The sequence below is a fragment of the Grampus griseus genome, assembly GCF_964374135.1.
Source record: "Grampus griseus genome assembly, chromosome: 8".
NCBI classification, from domain to species: Eukaryota; Metazoa; Chordata; class Mammalia; order Artiodactyla; family Delphinidae; genus Grampus; species Grampus griseus.
The window spans coordinates 97,094,068-97,116,948 of record NC_139002.1 but is presented as its reverse complement, the minus strand read 5'-3'; the positions used below and the strand labels follow the sequence as shown (position 1 = coordinate 97,116,948).

The following is a 22,881-nucleotide window of genomic DNA, read 5'->3' as shown; positions in this document are numbered from 1 at the left end:
TATTGAGGTGAAATTCATATAACATAAAATTAACCATTTTAAAGTGAACAATTCAATGGCATTTTGTACATTCACAATGTTGTGCAACCACCATCTCTGTCTAGTTCCAAAACAGTAACATTTCCATCACATCACAGTAAGACTCCTTACCCATTAAGCAATTTCTCCCCACTCCCACTCTCTCCCCCTCTCTCCTCAACCCCTGGCAACCACCAGTCTCCATCTGTCTCTATGGATTGATCTGTTCTGGATATTTCCTATGAATGGAATCATATAATATAGAACCTTTTGTGTTTGGCTTCCTTCACTTAGCATCATGTTTGTGAAATTCATCCATGCTGTAGCATGTATCAGTAAGTACTTCATTCCCATTTATAGCTGAGTAATAGTCCATCGTATGTATGTTTCACAGTTTGTTTATTCATCCATGGATAGACATTTGGGCTGATTTTTGGCCATTGTGAATAGTGCTGCTATCAATATGCATGTACATGTACTTGTTGGAGTACTTGCTTTCAATGCTTTCAGTTCTTTTAGTTGCTGTATAATATTACACAGTGAATATACCACTATTTATTCATTCTCTTTTTGATGAACTTGTAAAAAGTGTTTCCAACTTTTGACTTTTCTATGAACAACATTGCTATGAATACTCTCATACAGGTCTTCTGGTGCAGCTGGCATCAATTTCTAGGGTATATACCTAGGAATGGAGTTGCTGGATAGTGGAGTATGTGCATTTTCAATTTAAATAATGCCATACTGTTTTCCAAACTGTTGTACTATTTTATCTCTCACTATTGCTGTATTAGAGTTCCTGTAGATTTGCTATTAAGGTTTGACTCCTGCTCTAAAACACACTGCTGTTGTTTCACAGACTCTTGGGGATTTTGAAGAGAAGTCTTAATGAAAGTTCCTTTTACTCTAATAAACTTTTACAATTCAGTCTCTAGTAACTTTCCCTGGGATATTTCCTACATTTTAATGGGAGGCAACAAGTTGTAAAGAAGAGGCATAGACTTGGAATCTTAGTGTGATCTCACGGCCTGTTAGCTTTGTTGTTTTGGGCAAGTTACTGAATCTTTGTGAGCCTAGTGTGTAAAGTGGGGAGAATGTCTTTCTTTCGTGTAGTTGTTGTTAGTATAATGAATCAATATGTTTAAAAAGTAGTTTGCACAGTGCCTGACTCATAGCAGATACTATCAAGGCATATATTCATTAGACAAATATTTATTGAAGACATATTTTATGTCACACCAGGACTGGGGATGGAAAGATTAAGCAAGATCCCTTTTATGTTATTTATAATATTGGAAAACTTGAAACAATTTAAATGTCCAGTGTTAGGCTTGGTAATTATGGTACATTCATAAAATGGAGTGTAGTGCAGCCTTTAAACATCATGTTCTCAAATATGAGGAAATGTTTGTGACGATGTAAGAAAAAAATTACAAGAGGATTAGCCCTTTTTCATATAATTTATACACTGCATGTGCATTGAAAAAAATCTGGAAGGATTCAAGTGGATACACTGCAGTGTTCATTTTGGTTACTAATTGATAGTGAAATTGTATTTTAATGCTTTCCTTCCTTATATATTTTCTATACTTTCCAGATTTTCTACAGCTAACATAGATTACATTTTTTTAAAAAATAAATTTATTTATTTTTGGCTACGTTGGGTCTTTGTTGCGGTGTGCGGGCTTCTCATTGCGGTGGCTTCTCTTGTTGCGGAGCACAGGCTCTAGGCACACGGGCTTCAGTATTTGTGGCTTATGGGCTCTAGAGCGCAGGCTCAGTAGTTGTGGCGCACGGGCTTAGTTGCTCCACAGCATGTGGGATCTTCCCGGACCAGGGCTTGAACCTGTGTCCCCTGCATTGGCAGGCGGATTCTTAACCACTGCGCCACCAGGGAATCCCTCATTTAGAATTTTTATTAACTTTTTTCGTTTACTTTTTAAATGTTCTATTAATGGAATTAAATGGGCATTTGACCAAAGAATGAGATTTTTTACTTTTGTTGGTTTACACATGCTAAAATAATAGTCTCAGAAAAATCTTTTTGTCTTTAAGAGACAGCTTGGTTGCTAGAGTTAATAGATACCGATTTTTGTCTGACCAGGAATTACTCTTAATTCTAAGAAGAAACTGGAAGCACAATGGGAGATGACAGTGAGTGGGTGAAACTGCCAGTTGATCAGAAATGTGAACACAAGGTAAGACTTTTCTGGAACTCAAATTTCAGTGTCATTGGCTTGTTTTGTCAGCAGTTATACTGTATAGTGTAGTATAAGGCTGCCTGATGATTACACAATACAACTGGAGAAACAGCCTACTTTGGAGATTGGGCAGTTTCAGCAGGAAAATTTCTCATGTTTGAATTGTTACATCTTTAATGTCATGTTACAAAGAAGTAATGACTAATACTTGGATACAAAGTGGGATACGTTTATAGTGGCCTGTTTATGAATTCTAGAAGGCCTTGACAGAATATCATAAATATTAAACACTTATAAGAAAAAGTTTGTTAGCTAATCTTTAAAAATAAAAAAGCTATCTGGATTTCTTAAACTCCGTTTTTGTTTGTAGTCTGGGGTCCTTTGTTCAAATTACCTAGTATAAGGTAGTCATTCCACCCCCCAACCCCAATGGTAGATAATAATGTCATTAAATTTTGTTTTGTTTCAAAATACTTTTCTTTTAGCTGTGGAAAGCAAGGTTAAGTGGGTATGAAGAGGCCCTGAAGATCTTCCAGAAAATAAAGGATGAAAAGAGCCCAGAATGGTCCAAATTTTTAGGATTGATCAAAAAATTTGTGACTGATTCCAATGCAGTGGTTCAGTTGAAAGGATTAGAAGCTGCACTTGTTTATGTTGAAAATGCCCATGTAGCAGGAAAGTAAGTAGTTTCTTTCCAACTATTCTGGTAAAAACCCCTGTCTCGTGCTACATGGATTAATATATGTATATTTATGGATCACTGTGCTTAGTTATTAGCACTTTTAGAGGATATTCATTTCTTAACTTTCATAGCTCCTTGACACTTGTTTTTCATTTCAGTCTTTATCTGCTCTCAGAAGTCTAAATGGTACAAGAGATCTTTAGAGAGGAGCAAATTGGAAATCAGATCTTGAGTTTTTACCTTAAAGTTTGATGAGCAAGTGCTTTTCCTTTTGAGGCTTTTGTATGAGAATTACTCCAAGGGGGAAAATCTTTTGTAACTTTTAGAAGAAACTGAGGTGGTTAGCAAAGACGTCAAAATTTCACTGAAAACATTTGGGCATTACTTAAATCTTTTTCTACAATGGTTCCAGGCTAGGTGATCTTAGAATCACATCTTTCTCCCTATGGTCATTAGGCATTTTTATCTCTTAGGAGAGGTAATGCGAACTAAATAACCTCTATAACTCCCAGCTTATTGGATGATAGAGGTTTCCAGTCACCCCAGTCTCCCATACCTGATAAACCTGACTTTTCTAATACTAGTCTTTATGTCATTGAAAGGAGCCCTCCATACAAAAAACAAAAAAACAATGGGGACCCTTGACCTAATTGCACAAGAAATATATATACACATCCCTAGGTATCTGCATGGGAATTGGTTCCAGGACAAAAGTCCCCACCCCTACACCCTAGGATAGCAAAATCTACAGAAGCTCAAGTCCCTCACGTAAAATGGCCTAGTATTTGCATATAACCTACATACACTCTCCTGTATACTGTAACTCATTTCTAGGTTACTCTCAATACCTAACACAATGTAAATGCTGTGTAAATAATTGTAACTACAATATAAATAATGTGTAAATAGTTGTTGACTGCATGGCAAATTCAAGTTTTGCTTTTTGGAACTTTCTGGAATTTTTTTTCCCAAATTTTTTTTTTTTTTTTTGCGTTATGCGGGCTTCTCACTGTTGTGGTCTCTCCCATTGCAGAGCATGGGCTCCAGACGCGCAGGCTTAGCAGCCATGGCTCACGGGCCCAGCCGCTCCGCGGCATGTGGGATCTTCCCGGACTGGGGCACGAACCCGTGTCCCCTGCATCGGCAGGCGGACTCTCAACCACTGCGCCACCAGGGAAGCCCTTCCCAAATATTTTTGATACAAATTTGGTTGAATCTGCAGATGAGGAACCCATGGATAAGGAACCCACCAATATGGAGGGCAGACTGTACTTGACTCACCTCAAAAATTATACCAAGAAAGACAGTCATTAATTTGACAGTTTTGTTAACCAGCATCAATGAGTTCCCCTTGCCATCAGTGAGACCATTGCTTTTTTAATTTCATTTTTCTTCTGATACTAGAAACTTTTTTGACAAATGCTGCATGTAATTCCAACCCACTCAGTTTCTCTCCTTTCCAGTAGTACAGGTTTTATTTAATTTAGAAGAAACTCAAAGCAATAAAGCTACTGTAAAGCCTTGCCAAGGAGTCAGGAACAGCCTTTTGTTATTAAAGGTACATATCCATTCCCTCTGTGAAGAAATTCTCTTGTCCTAAAAAGTGTTTAAAATGACTTTCAAAAATTTTCCAAAAAAGTAAGAACTCTGTAATCTTATTTTTATAAAATGTGTCTGTATCTGTCTGTCTATCTCTGCATATAGAAAAGTCTAGAAGGATGGATACCATAAAGTTGAAAGTAGTTTTCTCTGGGTAGTGAGATTTCAAGGGATTTTTGCTTTCTTGTTTAAATTTCCTATATGTATAAATAGAAACTATGGTTCTGTGTCATTGTCTGTTGTGACATGTCTTAACCTCTTATGGTTTGCATAAGTTTTTTTTTTCATGTTCTTGAACATAATTTTTTTTAACTTTTTATTTTATACTGGAATATAGCCGATAAACAATGTTGTGGTAGTTTCAGGTGAACAGCGGAGGGACTCAGCCATTGATATACATATATCCATTCTCCCCCAAACTCACCTCCCATCCAGGCTGCCATATAACATTGAGCAGAGTTCCCTGTGCTATACAGTAGGTCCTTGTTGGTTATTTAAATACAGCAGTGTGTACATGTCGACCCCAACCTCCCTGGCTATCCCTTCCCCGCAATAACCCTAAGTTCATTCTCTAAGTGTGTGAGTTTGTTTCTGTTTTACTTGAACATAAAGTTTTTAGAGTCTCATTTACTTTATTTCTCAGCATTTTTAAAAAAGTATTTGTTTCCCCCACTTTCCATGACCTTTTCCGGCTCTTTCTACTAAAGTGTGTTTTTCTGTGTATGGTTGTTGTTGTTTATAATCTATATTACAGAACCACAGGGGAAGTTGTATCAGGTGTTGTGAGTAAAGTGTTCAACCAACCCAAGGCCAAAGCCAAGGAGCTAGGCATTGAGATTTGTCTAATGTACATAGAGATTGAGAAAGGAGAAGCTGTGCAAGAAGAGCTCCTGAAAGGCCTGGACAATAAGAACCCCAAGATCATAGTGGCCTGTATAGAGACACTGAGGAAAGCCTTAAGGTAAAACCTTTTCTTTTTGCTTTAGTTCTGTTAACTAGAATATCTCAATTGAGTTTGGGTTCCTGGTTTAAACAGAAATGAAAGCTGTTGGGCTTGACTTGGCAGACCATACCAACCAGAAAAGTGACCTGGAAAAGCTAAAGCCATTCCTCAAGTGTGACACTTTGTATTCAGTAATTTTAGCCTTTAAGTGTGTTGCATAGTTATTTTATCTAAATCTCTTTCTTTTTTTTCTTTTATAAATTTATTTATTTATTTATTTTTGGCTGTGTTGGGTCTTTGTTGCTGCGTGCGGGCTTCCTCTAGTTGCGGCAAGTGGGGGCTACTCTTCATTGTGGTGTGTGGACTTCTCATTTTGGTGGCTTCTCTTGCGGTGGAGCACGGGCTCTAGGTGCGTGGGCTTCAGTAGTTGTGGCACATAGACTCAGTAGTTGTGGCTCATGGGCTCTAGAGTGCAGGCTCGGTAGTTGTGGTGCACGGGCTTAGTTGCTCCACGGCACGTGGGATCTTCCCGGACCAGGGATCGAACCCATGTCCCCTGCACTGGCAGGTGAATTCTTAACCACTGCGCCACCAGGGAAGTCCCTAAATCTCTTTCTAATAAAGATGAGCGGGGGATATTTCTGACCTTTTCTCAGATTATGAATTAACTTTTTCATGGAAAAGCACTCCTCAGGGTAAGGAGCTCTGTTTCTCTTGTTATCCTCAGGCATAAATTTATGTACCTTGAAACATTGGCTGAAGTAAACCTTTGTTTAGGTGCTTTTTAAAATAAAATAGAAGCAAATGCTATATGCCTTTAAATAGAAGCATAGCAACAGAAATAGAAAATAACTTTTACTCTTATGTAATAAGTTATTTTCAACCCTAGAATTAAGTGTTGTTTGGCAGTGAAGTTTTTCATGAATGGGATCTCTTTCAGGAACAAGTGGCTGTAATTTTCTATGGAAATCTGAATTAGACAAAACACTGGTTTGTTCTGATTTGGCAGGCCTTCTAATCTGATATCCTGTCCCCAATACTTCCACATGAGATACTTTAGAAAGCAGCTCTAGTGAAATCCTGAATGTGTGACGTGTGGGTGTGAAGATCATCCCAACTCACCTCTCTTGTGATTTTGTATATGACCTACTTCTTGGAGAATACGCTTCCTTTGGTGTTTATCTTACATGAAAGTATCAAAATTCTTAAATTTTGTTAAACTGTCTTCAATTTATGTCAGTAAACTTTGTCTTTCGCTTGGTTCATAATGTTCTTATATAAAATTTGACTTTCACTTAGATTCTTTCGTGATAAAATTTTCCTCATCCCTAGCCTATTCTAGTGTAGAAGGCATGTATTTTTATGAGTAGTAAATAGTGTGTTCATTCTGTTGTCTTAGAAATTTAGTGAATTGACTGCATTGTCAAATTGGTGCTTGTCTTAATAGATCTGTCGTTAGTAATGAGTTTCTTAATAAAAATATATATTATACTATATTCTACCTTAAAATTAGAAGTTTCTAATCTGGAGTTCTGTGAACTCTGGCTATTTCATTTTTAAGCTGACTGGGAGAATAAGGGTAGAAAAAGGACAAGTTAGGTGTATTGTCTTTTATGTCTTCCTTATAGATGTTGTTGTTTAGTCCCATCCTTGTATGGTTCTTTATTTGTCCTAAGGCATCTCAGAATCTATAGTAGAACTACTAGATAGCTCTCTGGGACCTTCAGGAACTGTTCAGTCCTTGGTTCCAGAGCTTCCTCAAGCTATGTATGTTAGTGGTAGCTTCAGGAGACCAAAAATGATCTGTGGCCCCTAAAACAAGTTTTTAGAACTTTTCCCCCTCTAGTAATATGTGTAATATCAAGATTAGGTTTTGTATTGTTAAGGTATCTATTTTCCATTTGGACCTGCTCCATCTGTTTTTTTTTTAAATATCTTTCAGAACTAGGCCAGGATAGTGAAACAAATAAACAAAAATCAGATGAAACAGTAGTAATGTAAAGGAAGTTTAAGAGATCCCAAATGTTAGGTTCTTCAGACACTGTGATGAGTATTCCTAAACAGAATGGTTTATCGTCACTATAAGTTCTTATTTTTCCTTTAGTCTTAAAGGTCTGCTGAACCAAGTTAGAATTTTTTTTTCTATTAAAATAGAAGATTTTAAAGGAAATATTGAAGATCATCTGGTTTATTTTCATGCTATGATGGCTATATTTGAACCATTTACACAAACTGGTGTCTTGTTAAATATCACTTTCTAGGGAAAGTATTTTCAGTCTCCTTCTTTAACCTGTTAGAGTGTGTCAGTAGCTATTACTGAAACATTTTGTTGCATTTGTGTACATTAGATAATAGATAAATAGTATATATGGATCCTACTACAGAATGTCAGTCTTCTTTCATAACTGAATCTCTCTTGCTCCAGAATTTGTTATTCAGAAATGTTAGCAGTGAGTCAGAAAGCTATATTTTTAAGTTGGGAACTTAAAAATATGATATGTGACAGATATATAATGTTAAATATACTGCCTTTTTATTTTAGTTTTTTATAAATGTATTTATTTTTATTTTATTTTTGGCTGCGTTGGGTCTTTGTTGCTGCGTACGGGCTTTAGTTGCAGTAAACAGGGGCTACTCTTCGTTGGTGCGAGGGCTTCTCATTTTGGTGGCTTCTCTTGTTGCGGAGCACGGGCTCTAGGCTCGCGGGCTTCAGTAGTTGTGGCATGCGGGCTCAGTAGTTGTGGTGCACGGGCTTAGTTGCTCTGCGGCATGTGAGATCTTCCTGGACCAGGGCTCAGACCTGCGTCCCCTGCATTGGCAAGCAGATTCTTAACCATTGTGCCACCAGGGAAGTCCCTATACTGCCTTTTTTTTTTTTTTTTTTTTTTGCGGTACGGGGGCCTTTCACTGTTGTGGCCTCTCCTGTTGCGGAGCACAGGCTCCGGACATGCAGGCTCAGTGGCCATGGCTCACGGGCTCAGCCGCTCCGCGGCATGTGGGATCTTCCCGGATCGGGGCACGAACCCGCGTCCCCTGCATCGGCAGGTGGACTCTCAACCACTGTGCCACCAGGGAAGCCCTATACTGCCTTTTTAAGAAGTCAGAATGCAACTGTTTTCCCCATGGAAAACTGAAGCAAAGAGAGATTTAAGTTGCCTGAAGTTATAGTGTGATAGCTTCGAGTCAGGAATGAAAGACACACTGCCAGGATTGGTGATCTATCAAGTGGAGTGAATCCCCGTAATTACATAGAAGAGCTAATAAAAGCTTATTAAGGGACTTCCCTGGTGATCCAATGGGTAAGACTCCATGCTTCCAATGCAGGGAGCCTAGGTTCGAACTCTGGTTGGGGAACTAGATCCCGCATGCATGCCACAACTGAGTCCGCGTATCGCAACTACGAAGTCCACATGCTGCAACTAAAGATCCCGCATGTGGCACCGAAGATCGCGTGTGCTGCAACTAAGACCCGGCACAGGCTAAATAAATAAATAAATAAGCAAGCTTATTAAAAGTCGATTTCACTCATCTAAATATTTATAAATTGATTTGTTTCTATTTTAAACTTAATGTACATACATATGTATTTAAGATGTTACACAAGTGTTGATCCATTTTAGATTTGAGTAATTCCTAGACTGGTTACCCAGAAAGTTTTTAAATGGCAATATTATTTTGGGCTCTGGACATTAAATAATATTCTTGGAAGAATGGCATCTAAATACAGATGTTGTTATAAGTTTTTTTTTTCTTCTTCCCTAAAAAAACTCAACCTATATGTCTCTATTATATATAGATATAGAACTATGTTTGAGTGAATTCAGGCTAACACTTTACCAAAGCATATTGCATGGTGACAGTTTTTTTTCCAATTTTTACTTCTAGTGAATTTGGTTCCAAAATCATCTTACTGAAGCCAATTATCAAAGTGTTGCCAAAACTCTTTGAGTCTCGAGAGAAGGCTGTTCGAGATGAAGCCAAACTAATTGCTGTGGAGATTTATAGATGGATTCGAGATGCTCTGAGACCCCCATTACAAAGTATAAACTCTGTCCAGGTGAGGCACAAAGTTTTTCGGTTGTCTTTGTATAAGGTTAATATGAAGATATTTCCTTCCTGTCATTGTTGTTGATATTCTGTCCTTACAAATAATTATTTTTCATTCTTAATTTTGAAATCATTTTTTTCTGAGCATACCTGTTTCTACGGTTACTATGTCCTCTCAAATTAAATACTATGCATTCACCAATGCCAGTAGGTTAGTGTTGAATCTATAGCAGTTTATAAGATCCTTTTTTTAATTATTAATTACTTTATTTATTTATTTATCTTTGGCTGTGTTGGGTCTTTGTTGCGGTGCACAGGCTTCTTTTTGCGGTGGTTTCTCTTATTACAGAGCACGGGCTCTAGGCACGCGGGCTTCAGTAGTTGTGGCACGCAGGCTCAGTAGTTGTGGCTCACAGGCTCTAGAGTGCAGGCTCATTAGTTGTGGCTCACGGGCTCTAGAGTGCAGGCTCAGTAGTTGTGGCTCCGCGGCGTGTGGGATCTTCCCGGACCAGGGCTGGAACCTGTGTCACCTGCGTTGGCAGGCAGATTCTTAACCACTATGCCACCAGGGAAGTCCTATAAGATCCTTTTATAATACTTTTGGGTGGCAGGACTTAATATCTGTTTAGACAAAATGCATTCTATTTTTTATATTTCAGTTGGTTTTAGAGACATTATTTGTTGCAAATATATGTGAATTCATGAAATAATGAGAGTGTCTTAAAAAGTGGATTTTATTCTTCTAAGTGCTTAGTCATATATCTTCAGTATAGTAGATATACATCAATTTGACTCATACTATAAAATGTGCACAATTTAAATTTATCTTTTCTTGTTTGCCTTATTAGAGCCACATAAATAAGAAATTGGGTTCTGATCTATTAGTAAATATAAATATATTCTCTAATGGCAGAGATATAGATATGTTTTTAAAATATTTTATGATATTTGCAGTTGAAAGAACTAGAAGAAGAATGGGTCAAACTGCCAACAGGTGCTCCTAAACCAAGTAGGTTTTTGCGTTCCCAGCAAGAACTAGAAGCTAAATTGGAACAGCAGCAGTCTGCTGGTGGAGATGCTGAGGGAGGTAAGCCACTTTTCAACGCTGGTTTCTATAAAAATTAACAAGAACTGGCCCTGTCACAGTAACCTGTGTTCACGAGGTGCATTTTATAGGATTGCTGTTTAATAAAATACATACAATCCTATGGTTTGTAGGATTAATAATTCTGATCCCTCCTGTATCAAGATTTCATCAGAGGTGTGAAAGGACAGCTGATAACTGTTTAATAAGTAAAACTATTTCTTTTTTTTTTTTTTTTTTGGCCACACTGCATGGCATGCAGGATATTAGCTCCTCGACCAGGGATTGAACCCATGCCCACCCCCTGCATTGGAAGGCCGAGTCTTAACCACTGGACTTCCAGGGAAGTCCCCATTTCATCCATTTTTAAGGGTTGTTTTGTTTGTTTTCCTCCTGGAAGGTGGTGACGATGGTGATGAGGTACCACAGATAGATGCTTATGAGCTTTTGGAAGCAGTAGAAATTCTTTCCAAACTTCCCAAAGACTTTTATGACAAAATTGTAAGTAATGGTAGACTTCTTTCGTTTATTTCATTTTAAATAATTACTTGAATATAATTAGAGTGCTCTTCTGAGCCCTTTTCCTGGTGCACCCTCTTCCACCCCGTATCTTCCCTAATAAAGTGAGTCAGTTGTTTCTTCTTTGTTCCCATACTACTTTATATATGTACCTACTTTAGTCCTTCTTTTTACTTCTTGCCAGAAACCTGAACATTATTCTTGACTTATATCTTTTCCTCATTGTCTGTCTGGTTTTTACCTTTAAATATCTCTCAAATTCATCCCCCTTTCTCCATCCCCAGGATTTCTTTCTCTACCCCGGGGTTACTTCTTTTTTTTTTTTTTCCCCCTACCCCAGGCTTTCTTGACCTTGGCACTGTTGACATTTTTTTGCCAGATATTTCTTTGCTTGGGGAATTGCATGGGCGTTGTTGTATGTTTAGCAGCATCACTGGCCTTTACCGATCAGATATTAGTAATACCATTCCTCCAAGTCATGACAGTCAAAAATGTCTCCAGACTTTGCCAAATGTACCCCAAGAGACAAAATTATCCCCAATTGAGAAAGTTTTATCCCAGCCACTACCATCAGCTCTTGCCTTGTATGCTGCTATAATCTTCTTACAAGATACCCTGTCTGCTCTTGCCTCCTTCCCATCATATTTCACAATATAATTAGAGGTGTCATTTTTGAAAATGGAAATCTTCCCATAGTATTGCCTCATTAAAATCCTTCAATGGCTTCCATGGGTTTTAAGATGATGTCTGAAATCATACTGTAGCCATTGAGGTGTGATTTATGGTACCTTTGAGGTCCCCACTTACCTTCCAGCCACATCTCTAATTCCTCTCACTCTCCATGCTCCAGTCATACTGAATTTCTCCTGGCATCAAATGTGCCAAACTTTTTTTCCCCCCTAAACTCTAGGCCTTAATATGCTGTTCTTTCTGCCTATAACATTCTTCTCCCCCCATTTACCTCATAATAACTCTTCATTGTCTAGATCCCACCTTAAGCATCACTTCTTGGGGGAGATTGTACCTGAAAGCCTAAACTGGGCTAAGTCCTCTTGTTGTATTACCAAAGCAGCTTGTACTTCTCCTGTCACAGTCGTCATGACCTGATAGTTATTTATTGAAGATCATCCTACCTCTGCTATCAGCTCCTTGAGTATCCTGTTATCTTCTGATTAACAAATAAATATTTGATAAATTGAATTGAATTGTAATTCCTTCAGGGTGATGGGTTTGTCATCTTGTTTTTATCCCCAGTTCTCTCCAACAGTGGGTATTCGAATTCTAGTGAAGCATATTGTACTTTATATACACAAAACAAAAAATTAGCATTATACCTACAATCTGGAAAACTAATATCCAGGATTAGAACAGTATTGGTTGTTGGTTATATGTTTGTTCTTTTCTGGTCTTTCTAATGTTATCAATATGGAAATTCCTCTCTCCTGTAGATGTGCCGCTGTGAGATATGCTAGAAATGCTTTCTATTAATGTTTTCTGTTTAACACTTGCTTAAAGTTTACCCAGAAAATGAGAAGGAAAAGTCTATGGCATTTCATTCTGTTTACTTATTGTAGAACATTAGGGTTATGAAATGTTACAAAAATACTTTTAATATATGAACAAAATTTTATGTATATGAGCAAAACATTGTGATTGGCTACACAGTTTTGTAATTTTGATTTCTGACTAGCTTTAGAAAGTTTCTGAAAACAAAAGATATATATCTTTGAATTAGTAGCATGCAAGAAATAGACTTTTATTTTGCGCTCTTATTTTCTGTTCTACAAGTGACTCATATTGTGTCTTGTAGGAGGCAAAAAAATGGCAAGAAAGAAAAGAAGCCCTGGAAGCTGTAGAAGTACTAGTGAAAAACCCCAAACTGGAAGCAGGCGATTATGCAGATTTAGTAAAAGCTTTGAAGAAGGTAAATGTGAGGAGTTTCAGCATTGGTATCCCAACAGCAGACCAGGCCATTGAGTTTTTCTTCATCAGTCAATCTTTTTTTACCACAGTTGCATTGCCATTTAGGGAACACTATTGATGGTTTTTGAATTATAGGCATACATTTTTTTAAGGGTTATTTAAAATGACTGTCCTAGGCTAGTTTAGAGGGATTGGTTTTCAATCTTTGTTTATTATCACTTTGACTTTAAATATGCTGTTTGGTAGCTTGTACAAATGTCAAGAAATAGAGAATCTTGCTGATCTAGAACCAGATATTCTAGTTTTATAATTCTACAGAATGAGCTTTTTAAATTGGCTCTGTTTAATGGGACAAATATTAAATATGAAGAGTGTTTTTCATTAGATAGCAAGGGATACCACCTTGTATTATATCAGCATGTAAAGTACAGGATCTGGGGATATGTGGTCAATTATAAAGCAGGTAAGTACTAAATAAGAAAGAAATATTTTAGGAAATACTCCTTTGTTATTGCTTAGGTCCAAACAAGTTGAATGCTGGGGTGTATATTTTTGTATGTACTGACTTTTCATAAAGTCTGAAAGTATAGATCAGACAATTGTGGATGTAGTTATAGAGCTTAATAACAAACTTTTTTTTTAAAATTTACTCATTTAATTAATTTATTTGTGGCTGCATTGAGTCTTCGTTGCTGCGTGTGGACTTTCTCTAGTTTGTGGCCAGCGGGGGCTACTCTTCGTTGCAGTGCACAGGATTCTCATTGCGGTGGCTTCTCTTGTTGTATAGAGCGCAGGCTCTAGGCACACGGGCTTCAGTAGTTGTGGCACACAGGCTCAGTAGTTGTGGCTCATGGGCTTTAGAGTGCAGGCTCAGTAGTTGTGGCACACAGGCTTAGTTGCTCCGCAGCATGTGGGATCTTCCCAGAACAGGGCTCGAACCCATGTCCCCTGCCTTGGCAGGCAGATTCTTAACCACTGCACCACCAGGGAAGTCCCTGAAGACATTTTCTTGAATATAGCAAGGATGAAAATGTTTTGTTTGCTTCTTCAGCCTGAAATTGCAGAGGATTAGCATGGTGGGGGGAGGAGGTTACTCTTTAATTATATGTGTATATAAGAGTAATTCTCATTATTCATAGTACTTATGTTCTGTAAAGTCACCACAGACACTGAATTAGCAAATGCTGAACCATTGCTCCAAGGGAAGATACAGCGTTAAGGTCCTGCAACCCTCTGGTCACATTTTCATCAACCGATCAATGCATAACCTTGTTTTATTCTGTTTGAAGACATCTTATTCAGTATGTATTATTGATCCATTAACATTGAACTCACAGCCAACAGAAATATAACTCGTGCCTGAACAAAGCCTACCTAACACATTTATTTTCTCCGAAAGGGACATCACAGCACTTTTGCACATAGGAACACCAGACAACACTTCAGCAGTACACTTCGGGGCCATTTTAAACAGTGAAAGCCCCAATCAAAAGCACAAAAATGCAAAAAACCAAGGCAGTAAATAGACTACGAGAAAGATACTTGGGTACAGTCTGAGAGCTGAAAGAAGAAGGCAGAGTATTGCATTGTTCACCTCAGCTGGGAATGTGCACATCCGGCAACATAGATTTTTCCTAGCTCTGTGCTTGTCTGTGAGTGACCAGGAAAGTGCCTCAATTATTGATTTGGGACTTATAAGTTAATTTTAATGTGTGGATGAATTCACAAATATGAAATCCATAAATAATGAGGATGGACCATATCTTCTCACAGTCACCCTTCCTTTGCTTTCCTCTAAGTAGGATTTGGAGACAGGGATATTATTTGTCAAAATCGTTGTTCATCAGTCTTCAATCTTGAAGAGCCAAAGACCCAGGCAAGACTACAGTCGTCTCTTGGTATCCCCGATGGGGGGAGGGGGGGTGTTCCAGGAGCTCCCACCTATACTAAATCTGTTCAAGTTCCTTGTATAAAAAGGCATAGTACAATGAATACTGTTGGCCCTCCATATCTGCAGTTATGGAGGACTGACTGTAATTAAAAGGGAATTGCCCTAGGGAAAACATTTCGCCAACCTGGAGCCTGGGAGGAAAAAGGAAGGGTAGAAGGTGGTAAGGGAAATGAGATTCTAGTGGCCTTGAAGAGAGCTTCAGATTTTCTGTAAGTTCTAGCATATAATTTTTATCAGGAATCTTATGGAAACATATTGCACTGAATTCTCAATGGCTCAAATAAAAGCTTTTATTTTTCCCTATGTAATGATCAGGAATGTTAATTGGAATCAGGAATGTTAATAGTTGATGTTCTCTACATGCATTTTCTTAGGATATTATATTTTCAAATGAAGACTGTTCTGTGATTTCCATTGGCATTGTGACTATGAATATAAGCTCTGTCTGTATTCTATACAGAGAAGATTATGGGTCTTTATATTTGGGTAGACATAGACAGTGGATTTCTGTGAGATCTTAGGGTAGCAGGAGGCACTTTCCCTCTTTACATGGTGGAGTGGGGGCAACCAATCAAAGGCAACAAACAAGTAAAAAGAAACTTAATTTTGTGGCTAAAATATTTAAAACAATGAAAAGTTAATGTCAATGTAAATTAACATGACATTTTGTGGGGGTTTTTTGGTTTTTTGTTTGTTTTTTTATTTTTGGCTGTGTTGGGTCTTCATTGCTGAGTGCTGGCTTTCTCTAGTTGCAACGAGTAGGGGCTACTCTTCGTTGCGGTGCATGTGCTTCCCATGGAGGTGGCTTCTCTTGTTGCAGAGCACGAGCTCTAGGAGCATGGGCTTCAGTAGTTGTGGCACACGGGCTTCAGTAGTTGCGGCTCGTGGGCTCTAAAGCGCAGGCTCAGTTGTTGTGGTGCATGGGCTTAGTTGCTCTGTGGCATGTGGGAGCTTCCAGGACCAGGGATCGAAGCCATGTCCCCTGCATTGGCAGGCAGATTCTTAACCACTGTGCCTCCAGGGAAGTCCAACATTTTGTTTTGGTTTTTTAAATCAGTTTACTGTTTTTATGTTTTTTAATTATTTATTTATTTATCTATTGCGGTACACGGGCCTCTCACTGTTGTGGCCTCTCCCGTTGCGGAGCACAGGCTCCGGACGCGCCGGCTCAGCGGCCATGGCTCACGGGCCCAGCTGCTCCACGGCATGTGGGATCTTCCCGGACCAGGGCACAAACCCGTGTCCCCCGCATCGGCAGGCGGACTCTCAACCACTGCGCCACCAGGGAAGCCCTGTTTTTTTAATTTTTATTTATTTATTTATTGGCTGTGTTGAGTCTTCGTTGCTGTGCGTGGGCTTTCTCTAGTTGTGGTGAGCGGGGGCTACTCTTCGTTGCGATGCATATGCTTCTCATTGCGATGGCTTCTCTTGTTGTGGAGCACGGGCTCTAGGCGCTCGGACTTCAGTAGTTGTAGCATGAGGGCTCAGTAGTTGTGGCACACGGGCTTAGTTGCTCCAAGGCATATGAGATCTTTCCGGACCAGGTTTCGAACTTGTGTCCCCTGCATTGGCAGGTGGGTTCTTAACCACTCTGCCACCAGGGAAGCCCTATATATGTTCTTTTTCATATTCTTTTCCTTTATGGTTTATCCCAGGAAATGGAATATAGTTTCCCGTGCTATACAGTAGGACCTTGTTGTTTATCCATCCTATATATACTAATTTGTATCTACTAATCCCAAACTCCCAATCCTTCCTTCCCCCACCCGCTCTCCACGCCATATTCATATTATATTCACCTGTGTTGGTCTTTGTAGACCCATCCCTCTTCCTTCCGTAAATAGTTTCTTCTCTCTAGTGTCTTTATGAAGTAATCTTACTAATTTCCCAATTTTACCCTTTAACTCAAATAGTAAAAAACTATTCATTTTGAAATTCCTTATGATATTCCTGAAGTTATTTCATAAACTGTCTTCTTCTAAGTTGTCACCTGACCTAGCATATTTTGATGGCTTTCTTGTTCTCACGGGTTATAGTTCTTTATAAGATTCCTTTTCTCCCTCCCTCCCACCCCTCAGATAGCTTCTTTGACTTTGTCAATTACCTATGGATATTGGTTGGTATATATATATTTTTTCATCTTTAAGATGTGGGTTTTCAAGGTGTTTTATTATATAATCTCCATTGACTTTCTCTGTGTTATTAACACTTTTTCACTTGGTCTTTCTTGGTCTTTCTTTTTCTTGTATTCATTATAGTTTTCTAAACACAATCATGATGGGTTTTGGGGGGTTTTTGGTTTGTTTGGTTAACAGTGTTTTTGTTTTGATTACTGTTTAGTGGCTTACACTACTAGTTAAAGTTAAATACTAATTATTACTTAAAATCACATTGTAGGCCTAGATTTATGGGAGAAGTGACAGCACTTTTAATTACAGAATATTTCCCATTATTTAGGTTAAATTAACATTGTGAGCTAAAGCTTTCATTCCCAGCTCTAGAACAGAGTTGCTGAGTTTTTCCTCAACGTTGGAATAGAGTCCTCCCACATACACTGTTTTTCTTAAAAATAAACACTTTTCCATATTCCCCACTCCCGTTTTGTTTTTTGTTTGTTTGTTTGCTTGTTTTGGCCACACGGCACGGCATGCGGGATCTTAGGAACCTGTGCCCCCTGCATTGGGAGTGCGGAGTCTTAACCATTGGACCACCAGGGAAGTCCCCCCACCACTCCCATTTCTCAGTTAAGAACAACTTGTTTAATCAAACTGAGATGTGTGACAGTGAGTGTTAATATGCAGATATTGTAATAGATGCCTGGTTCATCGCTCACCAATAAATTCATTCAATCTTCTATTATATCCTGAACTATAATAGGTTCACAAGATCCTCTTCAAAACTTTACATTAGGATCATCAGTGTCTGAGATTCAACTTCCACTGGGTATTGATCTAATGGTAACTTTAGAGGTAGTCTCTCTCTCTTTTTTTTTTAATTAAGAACGTCTTCTTTTTTAAAAATTTTTAAATTTATTTTTGGCTGCGTTGGGTCGTCGTTGCTGTGCACAGCCTTTCTCTAGTTGTGGCAGTCGGGCTACTCTTCCTTGTAGTGCGCGGGCTTCTCATTGCCGTGGCTTCTCTTGTTGCAGAGCACAGGCTCTAGCGGGCTTCAGTAGTTGCAGCACGCGGGCTCAGTAGTTGTGGCTCTCGGGCTCTAGAGCACAAGCTCAGTAGTTGCGGTGCACAAGCATAGTTGCTCCACGGCATGTGGGATCTTCCCAGACCAGGGCTCAAACCCATGTGCCCTATATTGGCAGGCAGATTCTTAACCACTGCGCCACCAGGGAAGTCTCTAGAGGTAGTCTCTTTTTTTTTTTTTTTTTGCGATACGCGGGCCTCTCACTGTTGTGGCCTCTCCCGATGCGGAGCACAGGCTCTGGACGCGCAGGCTCAGCAGCCACGGCTCACGGGCCCAGCCGCTCCGCAGCATGTGGGATCTTCCCAGACCGGGGTACAAACCCGTGTCCCCTGCATCGGCAGGCGGACTCTCAACCACTGCACCACCAGGGAAGCCCTAGAGGTAGTCTCTTAAGGATGGGATTGAATGATGGCCTTTAACTGGGGCAGTATAACAAAATCACCTTTTGAGCTGTATTAAAATACTGATATCCAAATCCCATCACAAATTCATTGAACTAGGACCTCTTGGAATGGGGCCTGGCATGTTTTTGATGACCATTCCTAGAATATACATTTAGATGTTAAATATAAAGTCTAGCATGTAAATAATACCTGAGATGCTTTGGTAAGGAAAAATAATCCAGACGTTTACAAATACCAATAATGTGTTCAATACAAAACTGAATAGAATTTTTACTCCATAGATTTATAGTAATTACAGATTTAACAAAATGTTTATTAGGACCCTGATCTCATCTTCTCATAAGGAAAATGAATTTGCCATGAGTTTACAGGGAGAATATGCTTTAGTAAAGAGAGCAAAAGCTTTGGAGTCAAAGCAGACCTAGGTTTGAATCACAGCACTGCCATTGGCTAGCTCTGTGACCTTGAGCATGTTAATCTCTATTTTTTTTAAAATAAATTTATTTATTTTTGCCTTTGTTGGGTCTTCGTTGCTGCACGCAGGCTTTCTCTAGTCGCGGCGAGCTGGGGCTACCGTTCGTTGCAGTGCAGTCTTCTCAGTGCGGTGGCTTCTCTTGCTATGGAGCACAGGCTTTAGGCACGTAGGTTTCAGTAGTTGTGGCGCACAGGCTCAGTAGGTGTGGCTCACGGACTTAGTTGCTCCGTGGCATGTGGGATCTTCCTGGACCAGGGCTTGAACTCGTGTCCCCTGCATTGGCAGGCGGATTCTTAACCACTGCGTCACCAGGGAAGTCCTCTATTTAATTCTTGAAATCCACAAAATTGAGATAGTAATAGTACCTGCTTTATAGGGTTTGAGTGAAAATTAAAATAAGGATTATAAAGCACCTATAAAATTTTGGCATCTAATGTTTTAAAATTTTTATTGGGGTATAGTTGCCTTACAATGTTGTGTTAGTTTCTGCTGTACAGCAAAATGAATCAGCTATACATATACATATATCCTCTCTTTTTTGGATTTCTTTCCCATTTAGTTCACCGCAGTGCATTAAGTAGAGTTCCGTGTGCTATACAGTATATTCTCATTAGTTATCTATTTTATACATAGTATCAATAGTGTATATGTGTCAATCCCAATCTCCCAGTTCCTCCCACCCCACCCCACCTTCCCCCTTGGTATCCATACATTTGTTTTCTACATCTGTGTCCCTATTTCTGCTTTGCAGGTAAGATCATCTGTACCATTTTTCTAGATTCCACATGTATGCGTTAATATACAATATTTGTTTTTCTCTTTCTGGCTTACTTTACTCTGTATGACTCTCTCTGTGTCCATCCATGTCTCTACAAATGATTCAGTTTTGTTCCTTTTTATGGCTGAGTAATATTCCAGTGTGTGTGTGTGTGTGTGTGTGTGTGTGTGTGTGTGTGTGTGTGTGTGTGTGTGTGTGTGTGTGTGTGTGTGTATGTATATATATGTGTGTATGTATATATATATATACCACATTTTCTTTATCCATTCCTCTGCTGATGGACATTTAGGTTGCTTCCATGTCCTGGCTATTGTAATTAGTGCTGCTGTGAACATTGGGGTGCATGTGTCTTTTTGAATTATGGTTTTCTTTGGGTATATACCCAGTAATGGGATTGCTGGGTCATATGGTAGTTCTGTTTTTAGTTTTTGAAGTTGTTTTTAATAAATGTTAGTCTTTTAACCCTTACTCCTCAGCACTTAGGGAATATATGTAGGTGCCAAATAGAACTTCGTTGAATGCTATGCATTAGGGGTTCTTTAATTCAGGGAATCTGGAATGAAGTGTTCTGCTTATGAAATACCAGATCTTAGGGATAAAGTCCAAAATAGAATGGAAGCATTACTTCTACCTGGGAAAAGAGTGAAAAAACAAGGGTTTGGGAGCGCTTAAAAGTAAAGCAGCTTTTTAACACCTTCTGACTTGAGCAGTATACCAAAGTAAAATCTCATTAGGAAGGAACTGAGGCATAGTCACTGTCTTGCTAGATTGACACAAATGCAGCTACTATCTATGACTTTTGATAAGTTCTGGGCCTTGTAGGGTATGCTGTCGGAGGGTGGTAGTATAAACATTGCTGGAGGAGACTCTGCTGAGAGACTCTGAATACAAGTCTGATGATCACTACATAACTAAAATGGCAGCTGCAAGGCCAGAAGCTCCCTCAGAGGAATGGTTGCAATGGCATTTGCAATTTAGAGTCCACATCAGCTTCTTTTTTTTTTTATTTAATTTTTTTATTGAAGTATAGTTGATTTACAGTGCTGTGCCAATCTCTGCTGTACAGCAAAGTGACTCAGTTATACACATATAGACATTCTTTTTTTTAATATTCTTTTCCATTATGGTTTATCACAGGATATTGAATATAGTATAGTTCCCTGTGCTATACAGTAGGACCTTGTTATTTATCCATCCTATATATAATAGTTTACATCCCATCAGCTTCTTGAAGGTACCTACAACAGTTTCTACTGGTGTTTCTTGGGTATAAATTTTAGAGCTGCTACTCTGTGGTGTCTTTTGGAGATACACCGTCTTTTGGCTTTCCCTGTCCCAAAGCAAAGTCAGCAGGCCTCCAGCTTCTCTGCCATTATCAGAGTCACCTCCTGCACAGTTGTGCAATGCTGACAGCCCATACTACCACAAATGGAGCGTTAGCGATTTGACCTGGTTTTATGTATATTTTACCGGTAGAACTTTAAGATAGGAGACTAAACATAATGAAGGGAAGCTCCCAAATTTCATATTGTCAAGGAAGAATCTTTCCTCTTTTGTAGGAAACAAAGTTGGCTATTCATTACATAATAGCTTTCAGAGATCTTTTAAGAATAAATTTTCAGTTCCCTTCTATGGGGCTGTGACTCTTTTGTTTTCCTTTCTTTCCACCCTCTGTAGGTTGTTGGAAAGGACACCAATGTCATGTTGGTGGCTCTGGCAGCAAAGTGTCTTACTGGCCTGGCTGTTGGGCTAAGGAAGAAATTCGGACAATATGCAGGACACGTAAGTAACACTCCTTTTTTTGATACGAATCAACAACGTTATAAAGAATGGCAGGCTAGTTTGCTTTATGCTTTAAAACAGCTTTTTGGCACAGATCTTTATATATATGGGGAAAGTAAATTTCTCACTAAGTTTTGTTAATACTGAGCATAACTCCTTACAACATTTCAATAAAAATGTCAGTTGTAACTAAATTCACTAGCTTTATGTAGAAAATCAGGCACTTGACCTAAAGTACTTAGTTCAATTGATTTGCCTATTACTTATTTACTTATATCTTGCTTTGCTCTTAAAATATTATATACAGTATAACAGTATGAAGTATAACTTGTGATAACCAGAACAGAGTAAAAATGAGAGCAGGAAAGACAATATAAAACCGGAAGTGAGATTAATATATAAAGTGTATTTTATGGTGTTTTTCTATTTTAAAAAGTAGTTTACTTATATACTTGAGACATCTTATATAGGTTACACTGTTGGTGATATATCAGTTTATTATAAGAAACTCTGACTAGAGACATTCGTTGAACATAAATTTGGAAGCAATCAAGTTTGCTAACAGTTTTAACAAATTGCGATGTTTTCTTTAATTCTGGCATCTGTCAGTTGGCCTCTAAATCTCATCTGTATTACTTAAAATGGCTCAGCATCCTGAATATTGACCGTAGTGAACTTTAGGGTTTAACTTGCTAGCCACTGATCATTTGATTCCCTGGATTGACTTTTGAGAGTCTCCTAATAGTCTGTAGTCATGTGTCAGTTTTATATTGAAGCAAACATCAAACCTCACTTAGTTATGGTATTTGGAGCTTGCTTACTCATAGCATTAAAAATAATTTCAGAGAACTCAACTGAAAAAAATAAGACACTACCAAATAAAAATAAATCATGACTAGCTTGTTACCAGGGAAATAAAAATAAGGAGGGTCTTTAAAACCCTTAAACGTGTAAATCACAAATTGGAGTAAAATTATAATCATTATGTTTATAGTAATCATTACTTACTATATAATATCTCTGTGTGTGTATGGTATCGAGTGTATTGATTAGCTTTTGGTCAGTTTTGTGTTACTTAGAATATTTTATACTTCTGTATTATAATTTTTCAAGCTAGAAAACAATCTTTAAAGTACATTTTAATTTACTAAATTTATAGTTAGATGATTACCTGACCATTTAGTTTGAATTCTGATTCTGGCTTTGTGACATTTTGGTATGCAGCTTAAAGAATGTCTTTAGTGCTTTATAGTTTGGGGTATTTGTCTCCCCTTAAA

At 38.5% G+C, this 22,881-nt stretch overlaps 1 protein-coding gene across 2 annotated transcripts in view; it reads left to right on the top strand.

Moving 5' to 3' along the window:
• The window catches only part of CKAP5 (cytoskeleton associated protein 5), a 106,340-nt gene that overhangs the window by 32,493 nt on the left and 50,966 nt on the right, over positions 1–22,881 (top strand). For both annotated transcript variants that reach the window (XM_082659483.1, XM_082659484.1), the window contains exons 2-9: positions 2,123–2,216; positions 2,705–2,898; positions 5,255–5,461; positions 9,329–9,500; positions 10,445–10,577; positions 10,975–11,075; positions 12,904–13,017; positions 21,500–21,604. In XM_082659483.1, coding sequence (XP_082515609.1) covers positions 2,160–2,216; positions 2,705–2,898; positions 5,255–5,461; positions 9,329–9,500; positions 10,445–10,577; positions 10,975–11,075; positions 12,904–13,017; positions 21,500–21,604 — 1,083 coding nt within the window. In that variant the 5' untranslated portion in view covers positions 2,123–2,159. The remainder of the gene's footprint in view (positions 1–2,122; positions 2,217–2,704; positions 2,899–5,254; positions 5,462–9,328; positions 9,501–10,444; positions 10,578–10,974; positions 11,076–12,903; positions 13,018–21,499; positions 21,605–22,881) is intronic.